General features: G+C 43.1%; 1 protein-coding gene across 1 annotated transcript in view; it reads right to left on the reverse strand.

Moving 5' to 3' along the window:
- SFSWAP (splicing factor SWAP) overlaps positions 1–11,975 on the reverse strand; it is a 53,733-nt gene extending 41,758 nt beyond the window's left edge. Inside the window, exons 1-4 of the mRNA XM_015823181.1 lie at positions 11,688–11,975; positions 7,133–7,361; positions 6,332–6,466; positions 1,868–1,956 (exon numbers count right to left, since the gene is read on the reverse strand). Coding sequence (XP_015678667.1) covers positions 1,868–1,956; positions 6,332–6,466; positions 7,133–7,361; positions 11,688–11,975 — 741 coding nt within the window. The remainder of the gene's footprint in view (positions 1–1,867; positions 1,957–6,331; positions 6,467–7,132; positions 7,362–11,687) is intronic.
- Positions 11,976–13,979: the final 2,004 nt, after the last annotated feature.

Consider the following 13,979-nt stretch of genomic DNA (forward strand, 5'->3'; position numbering starts at 1 on the left):
ATTCCATCTCTAGTTATCAACTATGAAAACCCGCATTTCTGCCTGCTCTGGATTCTGTCATACGATGAAGGGAAGGGGGTGAACAAAGGGGCTTTATGGCCCTCACTTCCTTCAGCCTACTTCAAAGGGACTGGATGTGGATATCACCAAACGGACTAACAATAACAATGGGGGTCATTAGCTTTCATGTAATCCTTTTGGAAGTCTCCTCCCGGCAATGAGGGAAAGGGGGTGAGAATGTAATGCCTGGGATTGTCGCTGGGAGAAGGGGGTGACGGGGGTGTGACTAATGGGGGATCCCTTAAAACCTTGAATGGGAGAGCTTGGACCCAAGTCCTGTCTAGAACGCCTGCATCCAGCTTTCTCTTAATAAAGATGCCTGTTGGAAGGAGTTCTGTCTTCTTAAGATGCAAAGTGGGGTGGGTCCTTACACTGAGCCTGCAATACTGCATTCTAACCACTGCGCCACCATAGCTAGTAATTCTGATGTTATTAGAGATTTACAATGGGTCCTCTTGGGTGGATAACCATGATTTGTTAATAAAGAGGTTTTAAAAAAGTCTTTATTGGGGGTAGCAATGCTAAGGAAAGGAATTCCACAGGCCAGAAATAAAACAAAAAGCAAAAAACCCAACCCCAGAGAAGGGCTACAGAAGCTTTTTTCACCGGACATCTGAAAGAATTTTAGAGATCTGAGTTCTCTGCCCACCTCGTAGAATTTAACCTTCTTTCAGAATTTCAAACTACCAAGTTGCTTTGCCCGTTACCAAAGGACTCTGATTCATGTTTGCAAGCGTTAATTCACAAGAGGAAGACCGGTACCTGCATTTGATCAGGTTTAATTGTAAAAGGGCTCACGTCTATGCAAATGCATCTCTTATTTTTCGTTCTAAGTTATTCCGCAGATGGTAAGTTGGAAAGCTGCTGGGAACAACACGTCTAAAATGCAATAAGCAGGCAAATAATATTGTGCTACCTCTGCGAATCAGGAGAAAGTAGATGATCTCGATAATAAAATATGAGTTACAGCAGAATGATTCAACTAGGAAGAGCCAGACTGGGAAAATAATTCCAGGGTTGTAAATCTTACCGAGAAACTTTAGACAATATCTGTGTGTGTGTGTGTTTCCCCTCATCAGAGCATTATTATTGCAATTGATTGCAGTAGACCAACTATTCTTTTACAATATCAACAGTATCCGACACGGTGCTAATTAATGAGAAGCTCGCTCTGGGAATCTCTTCCCAGAAGAGATGTTTACTCATGGTTTATTGCCAGGTAACTATGAGTAGGACTACAGGTAGTCCTTGCCTTAAAACAGTTCATTTAGTGACGGTTCAAAGTTACAATGGGACTGAAAAAAAGTGACATGCTCATTTTTCACGCTGCTGACCCATCCCAGCATCACGGGATCAAAATTCGGATGCTGGGCAACTGACTCATATTTATGACGGTCACAGCGTCCCGGGGTATATGTGTGTGTGTGTGTGTGTGTGTGAGACGTGATCGCCTTTTGCGACCTTCCGACAGGCAAAGTCAGTGGGGGAAAGCCAGATTCACTTGGGACTATCTTAGCAACTGCAGTGATTCGTTTAACCACCGCGGCGAGAAATGAGGCAAAACCCACTTAACAAATGTCAATTTGCGGTCGTCAAGTCGAGGACTACCTGGGCAGCCTAAACCTGCCCATCTCAATCAATGCAAGAGCCAGCAACGTGAAGATAAAAAGATATTCAGGAAGCTTTCGGAATTGAATCTCCGAACAGATGTTGACCAAAGATTTACTTGTTGCATTATTCAAAATGACAAGACAGGAAGACGCTGCAGATATTCCACGCAGTTGATCTGTATTAACAACGTACTCACCAGTTCCACATCGGAAGGAACGCTCAATCCCGAAGGGGCGATAAACGGCTCTTCGTTTTCTTCTAGGCTTTCTGCCTTGGCTGCGGCCACTGATAAATCAGAAGAAGGCAACACTGTCAGACAAAGCCTAACAAAACTGAACACGAACAAAACATCGGGTGAGCTTCACTCGTCGCCAGTCTATTTTTTCCCCATCTGCATGTTTCCAGGCTGCACGATAGTGCCAATTTTGTTTCATTACCTCTGTTTATTGGGTTAGCCTGCCTCTGCTGAGGAGCGCAAACATGTTTTGCTAACTTGATTGTGTAACTACTATTGCTTAGGAGACCATGACTACGAGGCGGGATTGAGTCCTTAATGCATCTCGGCAAAATGGATGGCGCAGATGTTTGGTACACGTTCCACCTGAGCGACACCCCAGCGAACATCGCTTGAACAACCCAGAACCAATTAAAAGAAGAGCCTTCGAAGAGGATCCACCAGCGATTCCGAAGTTAAGAGCCATTAGAAGGAGACGGGCCGCGCGGAGGAAGCCCCATCCACCTTGGTTACAGCAATCAGACTGCAGACTTTTCCTTTCTCGCTGCCAAGAAGAAGAATCCTTGATGCATGTATTTACACAGCCAGCTTCTGGTTTTTGAGATAATCTGTACTCTGCCTTGCTAGATTAATTCACAGGAGTAACTAGGGAACTTGCTGGGATAATCACAACATTTCATTCATTAATGTCTTTTCTCTTGATACCTGGGTGGCTACTTTTTATAAATCAACAGCTACAATTCAGCCACTTAAAAAATGGCCAAAACTGTTCAGCTTATATTTTTTTTTTAAAAGCTGGCAGCATTCTCTTTCCCATCCGCCAGTTATCCCAAAATCCTGGAAAATTGGCTGCAATCACACTGCCTAAAAAATTGGTCCATTGTGTATGGAATTCTGACGGGGGAATTCTTGTTTTAGACATTATCTGGATAGACTAGTCCTCAACTTATAACAGTTCATTTAGCGACCGTTCAAAATTACAACGGCACTGGAAAAAGCGACTTATGACAGTTTTTCACACTTAGGACCGTTGTGGCAGCATCCCCATGTGATCAAAATTCAGACACTTGGCAACCGATTCGTATTTAGGACGGTTGCAGTTCCCTCGGGTCATGTGAACAGTTTTCTGACAAGCAAAGTCAATGGGGAAGCCAGATTCACTTAACAACTGTGTTACTAACTTAACAACTGCAGGGATTCCCTTAACATCTGTGGCAAAAAGAGGTCGTAAAATGGCAGCAAAACTCACTTAACGCCTGTCTCACTTAGCAATTCAGAATTTGGGCTGAGGGTCTCATTGGCTGCATGGCATCAGACCCCTGGGTTAAATCCGTCTGCTCTACAAAGAGTTACCTGTAGTAACTTCATAAATTAACTCATTAATTCAAGAAGTGGCATGCTATATCCACTTGATGTAGTAATCCATCACTAGAGGAACTCCGTTAACCTTCAATTTAATTATTTTCCTGTCTTAGATTTTTAAACAACATGCAAGAACTGGGATCCGAAGAAAATATACAAAGCCACATGAGAACACATTATTTTCTCCAGAACGGGGCGGATGCAGCATCGAAAGGACTAGGGGAAGATTAAGGTGGATCTACTTAACAACCAGGGGAGATATCCTGCCCTCGCTGAATGCCAGACAAAGCATACACAACTCTCCGATCTATCCCAGAATCAATGAAGTTGTAAATTCCTTTCTGCAAGTTCCCAGCGGTTAATTATTAATGGCATCCCCCCCCCCCAATTTAATCTGGGAGAGCAATCTCAGAGTTATAATTTTGATACAGGGAAGGGAAGATTCAACACAACCAATGTGAGTGTGCGTGCTTGTGCAACGGGGGATATGTGGGTACAAATTCACGTCTCCCATACAAAGCGAGTCCTAATGGCTCTCAACGATTGTGATGTGCGGTTCGTACGAATGCCGCCTGTGGCAAATCATGTCAGCGGGCTCAAATGTAACCCTAATCTGACAGTGGCACAGAAAGTAGGGTTCTTATACAGTACTGTCTTTTCCTTACCCCAAGTCTGTAGGGACTACAAACCGTAGAGCAGGCAAAGGGATTTAACAATAACTGTCTTATTTTTTCCCCCATTTATTTTTAAACATTTCCTGCAATGCTGTTTTTTCTAATGCCACTGTCACTGGGAAGGAAAAAAACAAAACATGTTTTCAGAGACACTCACAAACAGCTAAGCTCACTTCAGGGGGAGTTGTTTTAATGATCTGTCCTAAGAACATCTGTTTCTCTTCGGCGGCACTGAAACACTCGTGTGATTTGACACTACGGCAAGCCTTACCATTACAAGTCTTAAAAGCATTTTGAGCATCTCAAAGAGCAGCGGGCAAACATCACGCATTAATCATGTAACAGCTACCACACTATCCCTTCTCCCTATACTCCAGCTGGATGGATCTGGGCCACTTAGAAGTGCCGGAGGAAACGGATCATCATGAAACTTTAATTTACCAGCAAAAAGGATAACGTGACACTTGTAAACATGACAGTCTCTGGAGTTCCTTGTAGTATGACTGCCTAAGCCACTGGTGGTGCGTTTTATTTATTTATTCTTCAGCCACGTTGTGCCTGTTGCATTGCACAAAAAAAGGCAACGAGCAACATCAGCTGCAAGGCGGCAAAAATGAATGGAAAAAACTTTGACAGGATGCAGCCTACATCCTGTAAGGCAACCTGAATGTCTCAAACCAGAAAGCTGACGGCCAAGTATTTGAAACAACGAGTAAGAATATTTCAGGGAATCTGAAAAAGAACTGATCCGAATGACTTTCTTTGTTGGTTTTAAAAGGGTCGAGTAAGCTAATACACCTGTTTTACTTACATCCATGCCAGTTGCAAGCTACTTAATATACAGAAACTCTTCCAGCCTCTAAAAAGTACGACATTTGAAAGCCAGCTTGGTCTAGTAGTTAAGGCATTACTTTAGAAATCAGGAAATCACAAGGTCTAGTTCCACTTTAGGCATGAAAAGGGGCTGGGTGACTTTGGGCCAATCACCAGGAGACCGTGATTTCTAGTCTCGCCTTAAGGCATGAAAGCTGGCTGGGTAATATTGAGCCAATCACTAGGAGACAGTGAGTTCTAGTCCTGCCTTAAGGCATGAAAGCTGGCTGGGTGATATTGGGCCAATCACTAGGAGTCAGTGAGTTCTAGTCCTGCCTTAAGGCATGAAAGCTGGCTGGGTAATATTGGGCCAATCACTAGGAGACCGTGAGTTCTAGTCCCGCCTTAAGGCATGAAAGCTGGCTGGGTGATATTGGGCCAATCACTAGGAGACCGTGAGTTCTAGTCCCACCTTAAGGCATGAAAGCTGGCTGGGTGATATTGGGCCAATCACCAGGAGACCGTGAGTTCAAGTCCCGCCTTAAGGCATGAAAGCTGGCTGGGTGATATTGGGCCAATCACTAGGAGACCGTGAGTTCAAGTCCCGCCTTAAGGCATGAAAGCTGGCTGGGTGATATTGGGCCAATCACTAGGAGACAGTGAGTTCTAGTTCCGCCTTAAGGCATGAAAGCTGGCTGGGTGATATTGGGCCAATCACTAGGAGACAGTGAGTTCTAGTCCCATCTTTGGTATGAAAGAGAGTTGAATTGGGGCCAATCATACTCTCTCAGCACAATGACTCACTGTGATCACGCCTGACTGCATAAAGGTACTGGGGTGATTGTAGGTGCAGCTATGTCCACCATCCAGCCTTAATTTACCTTAACACAGTTTTTAACATGCCCAAGTTGGCAGTTATTGAAAGAATCCTTAGGAAAACCAAAGCAAAACTCGTCACTGTTATATGCATTAGACCAGGGGTAGGCAACCTTGGCTCTTTTATGACTCATGGACTCCAACTCCCCGAATACCTGAGCCAGGAATTCTGGGAGTTGAAGTCCATGAGTCATAAAAGAGCCAAGGTTGCCTACCCCTGCATTAGACCAATCACCATAAAACTAAAACACCGCCCATAAGCCTGCAAGTTGCTCTCCGATCTTTTGAACTGAAGCCTTCAAAACTCAACCGAAGGCACAATTCAGATTAGGAATCTGAATTGGGAACCCTGTTTTCAATAACGTTTTTTTTAAGGCAAACTTTACGATTTCTCTGATCTCCTGTCACAAAATGCTAGCGAACTAGGGCACTGACATGGGGACAGAAAAAAAAACATTAGGATCACAATAAAAGAAGTGGGGGGAAAAAAGAATCATAATAAAAAGGCACCGCAAGCATCTCATGTTGTTTTATCACTCGAAAACGCGGTCACAGAAAACCACGGAAGAGATGTTTTGTTTCGTGTGCAGGTGTCCCTGAACTGGGAAACTCAAAGCCTTTCATCAACGGAACTAGAACATCCTAGCCCACCCAGTATGATTTTTCTGAGATCTTTAAAGAAACCAATTTTTTCCCTTACCTTTGGCCTTAAATGGCTGTTCTTCCTCCTCAGTGGGTTCTGATGGATCGTAATAATCACTACTGTAGGTAAATCCCACTGCATTATAGGATCCATCCTCAGCCAAAGCTTCACTCAGTCTCTTGTATTCTTCCTCTTGAAGAAAAAAGCAACACGCAATTAGAAAAATGGTGGAAAAATGTAAATACGGCTAACTTTCTTTCTTTTTTTTAAGAAAAAGAACGACACATATTTCACCCTAGCATTCAAGCACAAACGGTACAGCAAGCTGACCCCGTGGGTCAGTTATGGACAATGGTATTTCTGCCCAACGGCAGAAGATTTGAGCTTTCTTTCTTCTTCTTCTTCTTTTTGGATAGTCTCGGTTTGTATATATATTATATATATATATATATATATTTCTCCCTGCTGAGACAAGCGTGACCGTCATTTCTACTCAAAAACACAGAAGGGAAAAAAAAGAGACAAGAACTTTTCGATGATACAATACTGTTAAAGAAGCACAGTTAAAAGGGCATGCTCAATGCTCAGCCTGCCCTCAAAACGCGGGCAGTTCTGGGTGGCTCTACAAATAAACTATCCTGAGGTCCTCAGCTACGCAAAGACGCCCGTTTTTCGAATCCACTGGGTTACTGTCAAAATAATATCAGAAAGAGTGAGTATATAACGAATGGGAAACAATGATTTTTTTTTTCTTTTAAAAAGTTACATAAGACTTTCTTCAAAGGAGAAAAAAAAACATTTATTTTTTTTTTCAATTCAATGTGTGCTATTCTCAGGAAATTGTCCTAAAGTTTATACCTTGCCTTGCCTCTTCCTCAAGCAAGTCCGTACGCAAGGCTAAATACCTCTCTTCGTCACAGAGAGCTTCGATTCGAGCTTCCTCTTCAGATAATTGGTAATCTCTGTTCCAGGTGGAATATTCGGCGTCATATTCGGAAAGGTCGTGCAAGTGGCCACGCCCATCGTATCTGCAAACAGGAAGAGGAGGGTCAACCAAAGGGACTTCGGGCTCGGCTTCCTGCCAAATCTACCAATACTTACCACCTATAATGCAAAAGAACCATCTAGTGGATTAAATGAGGGACCCGTTAAAACTGACTAAAACTGACCCGCTTCCTTTAACAAGCACACACAAAAAAAAACCAAGCCCCTTTTGGGAGTTATGGGTTACAATTAAAAGCGGACTATCTAACCGGCTAAAGAGGAACCAGCTGCTGCTTTGCGTCCTTACCGTTTGTGGTTCAACCACTTAACGAGCCTAGCCAACATATGTAAGTAACGGCTAGCACAGAGTGGGCTTTTTTTTTTTCTTTGTCTGCAAAGGCAAATTACTTACATTTACACAAACCCAAGTACATAAATACCTATCCGTAAGAACCAAACGGTGGGCAATTCGTCGCTTCTTTCTGCTAGTCTTGAATTCTCAGAAGGAATCTTCACCAAAGAAACTTGGATCCATTGGAGGTAAAATCATGGCTAGGCTCGGCCCCTAGCTATGCGGCTGGGGAAAGAAGTCCTGGGTTATGTGATAGAGAGACACACACATACATAGGAACAGTAACATCGGTGCAATTTAAGGAGGTTCTGTGCAGGAAACGCTCGCCGATCCCCTGAACTACACATCCATCGTTTCGTGCTGGGTGTTTATTTCGTTGGGTCACTATTATATATATATATATATTTTGTAATTGTCGCGGTTTGTAAGCTGCTTAAGCATCTGTGTGGGCTAGTAATTTTTTCTGCATAATCTGCGAAAGGCCGGTAATTAAAAGAGGATTAGGCTAAGACCTAAAATGTTTTTCTTTGTGGCTGGGAAACACGAGAAGGGAGCAGTTGGGTCCATTCCACTATTCTGAGAGGAAAGTGGAATATGAAGTTTGGTTAAAAGGGTCATCGAATGAAAACTAATTAAGTAATTGACTTTACTTATTTTTTCTTTTTTTAAAAAACCAGACTTATGAATAAAAAGGCATTTTCTTCTAAGGTGTCATTATCTCAATGCCATTTTGCTTCCTCAAAAACAAACCATTCCAGAGAGAGCAAGATAAAAAACAAAACAACCCCCGCCGAAAGATTATCAATCAATAATTTAGAGCCAGTTTTCTATATAGTGACTACATCTATCAAACCTCCTTAATTTACAAATGTAAATTAATAAAAGATCGTGAGCATATGCATAGCTTGCTCCTACCATTTTTACAGTTTTCAGCTAACTTTTCCTCTCAGAAATTGTGGAAGAGCGTTGGCCGATATATGCTATTCTTCTGACTGATGACCATGAAGCTGAATTGTCAAATCAATGTTTAATTTGATTCCAGGAAGTAACAAAATGCTGCCACATGCAAGACATATGCCATGTGCTACCGACAGTACATTTTTGTTCTGAATGTTTAAAGAACATTCATGTTAAATGTTTGCCAAAAAATCATTATCAGTGAGTTTTGTAGTTCCCAGTAGGGTTTGGGTTGGGAATTGGGATCTTGTAAACTTACAACGCTTGTGTAAAGCAAAAATGGAAGAAGCAAGCTCTTACAATATGCCACACTCTACTCTTTTCAAACCAAAGCCTTCAAACTCTCTTTGCACTACTCTAGGAGAATTGTGCTAACAACAATGCCATTTCAGTCCCTTTGGCTATCCATTTTTCCCCGCTAAAATGCCAATAGAAACACTTTGATCTTCCAAAACAATGAAATTACAACCAAAGAATCACCTGTCAGTTTTGGCTTTAAATAGCAGGAGTCCCCAAGCATAACAGCATCACAGGAACCATTATCTAAATCCTGTACCATTTTGTGGTAATAAAATGCGTTTCCATGAAGCTACTAATACTATTAAACTAAACAGCTGGAACATCTATCTACAAATCAATGAAAACCAAGGGTTGTTTTTTTTTGCCAGAAGCCATACAAGTGTAGCCAATACACGCCACAACTTCCATCACGCTAAAAGCAGCATTACTGCACTAAGTGAATTAGAGCATTAGGAATTCGGAAACAAAGGTTCTACTTTGTCAAACAAGAAACTCCCTGGAGAATTTTAAAACAGTCACTAAACCTCAGTTTAACCTTCTCTACAGGACCATTACAAAGATTGCTACGATACTACTCTGAAGAGGAAAATAAACGCAACAAAGCAAAGACTCATCAATGAATTCTGGTAGGAAAGGATGAGAATGCAAGATTCACTTGTACAGGCCATTAAGTCGCTTATTGGAAATTCAGGCAGAAAAAAAATGGCCTACAGAAAAAATGTCATACCACATAACAGATTTTAGGATTAATTTACTACCCTAGAGAGTATTTTTTTTGCTAGGATAAACATTCAGAGACACAGATAATCTTCCTTCCATTCATAACAGGAGTCATTGAAGACTTTGGTTTGAAAAGAGGGTACGCCAACCTCAGTTTGTACAGGATCCACTCCTTCAAGGTGGAGGGGCTATAAACAACACAGCAATCTTCTGCCAAGGAGGAAGAGAATATGGGGAGGTGAGGAGGGACATCTAGATTTATCTAGATTAGATAAACCTTGTAGCTTTCTAGATTTCCAAAGCTGGCTTTCTTGGAATCCAAAGGAAACTTTACAAATTTTGTAGGGTTTTTTTTTTTTAAAAAAAAGATGTGTTGTGGCTTGAGCAGCTCAACAAGCAGAATTCAAGGGAAGCTCTTAATCTTTTTTTTATAGCTATTATAGGAGCCATATACACCCAACTTAAGAGAGGCCATGCTGGTCTCTTCCATCAAAAACTAAACCAGCATCACTTTAAAGGTAGCTAAGATTCCATGGTTTAAACCATTCAGTCAAATATGTGAAGGATTTGTTTTACTGAGTGGCCTCAGTATTGAAACCACACCTTTTAAAAATAATGTTGGTTCTTTGGAAGGCTGCTATTATCAAATCAAATTTTCTATATGTGCACCCAAAAAAACAGAAGACTTTTTGGGGAGGACATCTTTACCCTGGCATCTGTCATAAACAAACTGTCATAGGTAAGCATAGTCCAATACATGATTTCAGAAAGCTACTCAGAAGCTGTATTTGCAGATATTTAAAAAAAAATGTTGAAAGGTGACTTAGCACTTCCACTAATAAGTTTTTTTAAGGTTACAGTATATTGTGTTTATGCCCTTATATTACAACCAAGTGATGGCAAGTTTTGTTATTCACCAAGAACATGCAGTAACTTGCAGCACAGCTTTCCCAACAGCTGGAATTATATAATTAGACTGTTTATTCAAAAACAGAGTGTCCAATATTATGTGGTTGCAAGAACCTAATATGCAAAAAAAACTTTTTACTAGTAATCTTGGGAACTCCCTCTACAATAAGACTAACAGCTGAATGGAAACAACAAAATTCAAAACACCGTATTGGAATTATGGGGCCTAGGCAGCCATCTCCAACCTGGACAGATGGGCCAATGGGAGCTGTAGTCCGACATGCCGAGATCACCAGGGAGGTGGAAACAGATGATAGGAGTTCTAATTCAGGCCATTACAGGTATTTAATATGTTAAACCTATAGATTATGAGATTTATATGGAAGTACTCATTTACCGTAGAGCATTGATGCTGGATGGGGATGCTGGATGGGGATTGTAGTCCAGCATATCCAAAAAACAGCAAAGGACAGGGATGGGAGCTGTAGTCCAGCCTGTCTGAAATCAGCCAGGGAAGAACAGATGGGGATGGGAGCTGTAGTCCAGCCTGTCTGAAATTTGCCAGGGAAGACTGATGGGGATGGGAGCTGTAGTCCAGCCTGTCTGAAATCAGCCAGGGAACACAGATGGGGATGGGAGATGTAGTGCAGCCTGTCTGAAATCAGCTAAGGAAGGCAGATGGGGATGGGAGCTGTAGTCCAGCCTGTCTGAAATCAGCCAGGGAAGACAGATGATGGGGATGGGAGCTGTAGTCCAGCCTGTCTGAAATCAACTAGGGAAGGCAGATGGGGATGGGAGATGTAGTCCAGCCAGGGAAGACAGATGGGAGTTGTAGTCCAGCCTGTCTGAAATCAGCCAGAGCTGCTAGACAAAAGATGGGAGCTGTAATCCAGTCTCGTGAAAGCAGCCAGGGAAACCAGACAGAGATATATGGGGACTGTAGTCCAGCCCTGGCAGGAGGAGGAGGAGGAGAAGGCGGCAGGGACCAGAGGGCCGCCTTTCCTCGCCTGGGCCCTGCCCTCCCGCCTCCTGCTTGGCAGAGGATCACCGGCAGCCCCCCCTCACCTTCCCACCCTCCCCCCAGCCCCACCCGGGCCACAAGGAGGCCGAGGACCGTCAGGAGGAGGAGGAGGAGAAGAAGAAGCAGCACAACGACAGCAGCGACAGTCGGGCGGGGGGGTTGCTGGGCACCGACCTATCGATCATGATGGAGGCGTCGCCCATCCAGGGGATCAGCTGGCGGCCTTGCTCCTGCTTCAGCGCCTTCTCGTCGTCGCGGAACAGCTTGCAGGCGTAGCCGAAGACCAGCAGCTCCACGCGGCCGCCCACGCCGCCGCTCCCGCCTTCGCCGCCGCTCCCGCTCGGCCCGCCAGCCGAGGCCGCCGCCGCTGACGGGAGAGGTCCCACGGAGCCCAGCGTCCGCCCGGCAGGCGCCGCCGCCGCCGCGGCCTCCGCCCCGCTCGGCCGCCCGGCGTACATGGCCCGAAGAAGTCGCCGCTGGAGAGCCGGAAAAAGGAGAAGGAAGAGCCGCCTCGCCGCCTCACCGCGACCCCGCGCCCGGCAGTCGCCGCTGAGGCCTCCCTGACGCCGCCATCGGCCGCGAGAAAATGGCGGACGACGCCCACTTCCGGTCCGAGGCTTGGGGAACGCCCGGAAGTGTTTCCGCGGACCGCAGGCTCGAAAGACCTCCTCGGCCGATTCGTCACGGGGAAAAAAAAAAAGTCCGAACGGCGCGCCGAGCGTTTGAGGAAGGGCGAGGCAAAGGGTGGGTGGGTGGCTGGGTTTTCTTATAGAGACGAAGATGGGAACTAATTTAGGGTTAAAAAAGTACGCCGCGGTTAGTGGCGGCGAAAGTGCGACCCCGAATGGGAAGTCCCAGGAGGAGCGAGGAAAGGAAGGGGGCGGGGTTTCAGTGAAGGGAGGGGGAGGAGGAGGAGGAGCATCAAAGGACTTCTTGCTTTGCAATCAGATTAAAAATTGCTGATTGTATAATAGACAGACAGATAGATATTAGATAGATATGACAGACAGACAGACAGACAGACAGAGCAGATAGATAGATAGATAGATAGATAGATAGATAGATAGATAGATAGATAGATAGATAGATAGATAGATAGATAGATAGATAGATAGATAGATAGATAGATAGATGTGGTACATGGATAGATAGATAGATAGATAGATAGATAGATAGATAGATGGATGGATGGATGGATGGATGGATGGATGGATGGATGGATGGATATTGATGGATGGATAATGATGGATAGATATAGAGATAGAGGTGGTACATGGATAGATAGATAGATAGATAGATAGATAGACAGACAGACAGACAGACAGACAGATATGATAGACATAGAGAGATAGAGATAGACAGACAGACACAGATAGATAGATAGATAGATAGATAGATAGATAGATAGATAGATAGATAGATAGATGATAGATAGATAGATAGATAGATAGATAGATAGATGTGGTACATGGATAGATAGATAGATAGATAGATAGATAGATAGATAGATAGATAGATAGATAGATAGATAGATAGATAGATAGATAGATAGATAGATGGATGGATGGATGGATGGATGGATGGATGGATGGATGCATGGATGGATATTGATGGATGGATAATGATGGATAGATATAGAGATAGAGGTGGTACATGGATAGATAGATAGATAGATAGATAGATAGATAGATAGATAGATAGATAGATAGATAGATAGACAGATAGATATGATAGATATGATAGACATAGAGAGATAGAGATAGACAGACAGACACAGATAGATAGATAGATAGATAGATAGATAGATAGATAGATAGATAGATAGATAGATAGATAGATAGATAGATAGATATGAATGGAGATAGAGATGATAGATGAATAGATAGATGGATGATGGATGGATAGATATAGATAGATATGATAGAGATTTAGAGACAGACAGACAGATAGATAGATAGATAAATTTTATTGTCATTTTTTTACTGTGGGCACAATGGCACACATTAAAAATGAAATGTAGTTGCTTGCTCTTATTTTGATTATTATTTTGATTGTTATTATTATTGTTATTATTGATCATCGCACAGTCAGCCAGATGTTCAGACAGGATTTGGCATTTTTGTCTACCTATCGAGTCCTTACCAAGGCAGATGTGGATGTTTGAATTGATGGTGTTACAGATCTCGTCGCAGGATGGAAGCTGTTTGCAACTGACTGATGGCGAATTTGTCAATGCCAATGGTGTTCAAGTGGTGCTCTAGTTGTTTTCGGATTGCACCCAGGGCGCCTATTACTATTGGTTCCACCCTTGCTTGCTTTTGCCACAGTCGTTCTATTTGTAGGTCTTTGTATTTTGTTATCTTCTCCAGTTCTTTCTCTTCTATTCTGCTATCTCCAGGTACTGCCACATCCACTATACAGACTTTTTTTGTTTTTCTTATCGACAATTGTTAAGTCCGGGG

Source organism: Protobothrops mucrosquamatus, unplaced genomic scaffold (assembly GCF_001527695.2).
Source record: "Protobothrops mucrosquamatus isolate PMUCROS unplaced genomic scaffold, P.Mucros_1.0 scaffold1792, whole genome shotgun sequence".
NCBI classification, from domain to species: Eukaryota; Metazoa; Chordata; class Lepidosauria; order Squamata; family Viperidae; genus Protobothrops; species Protobothrops mucrosquamatus.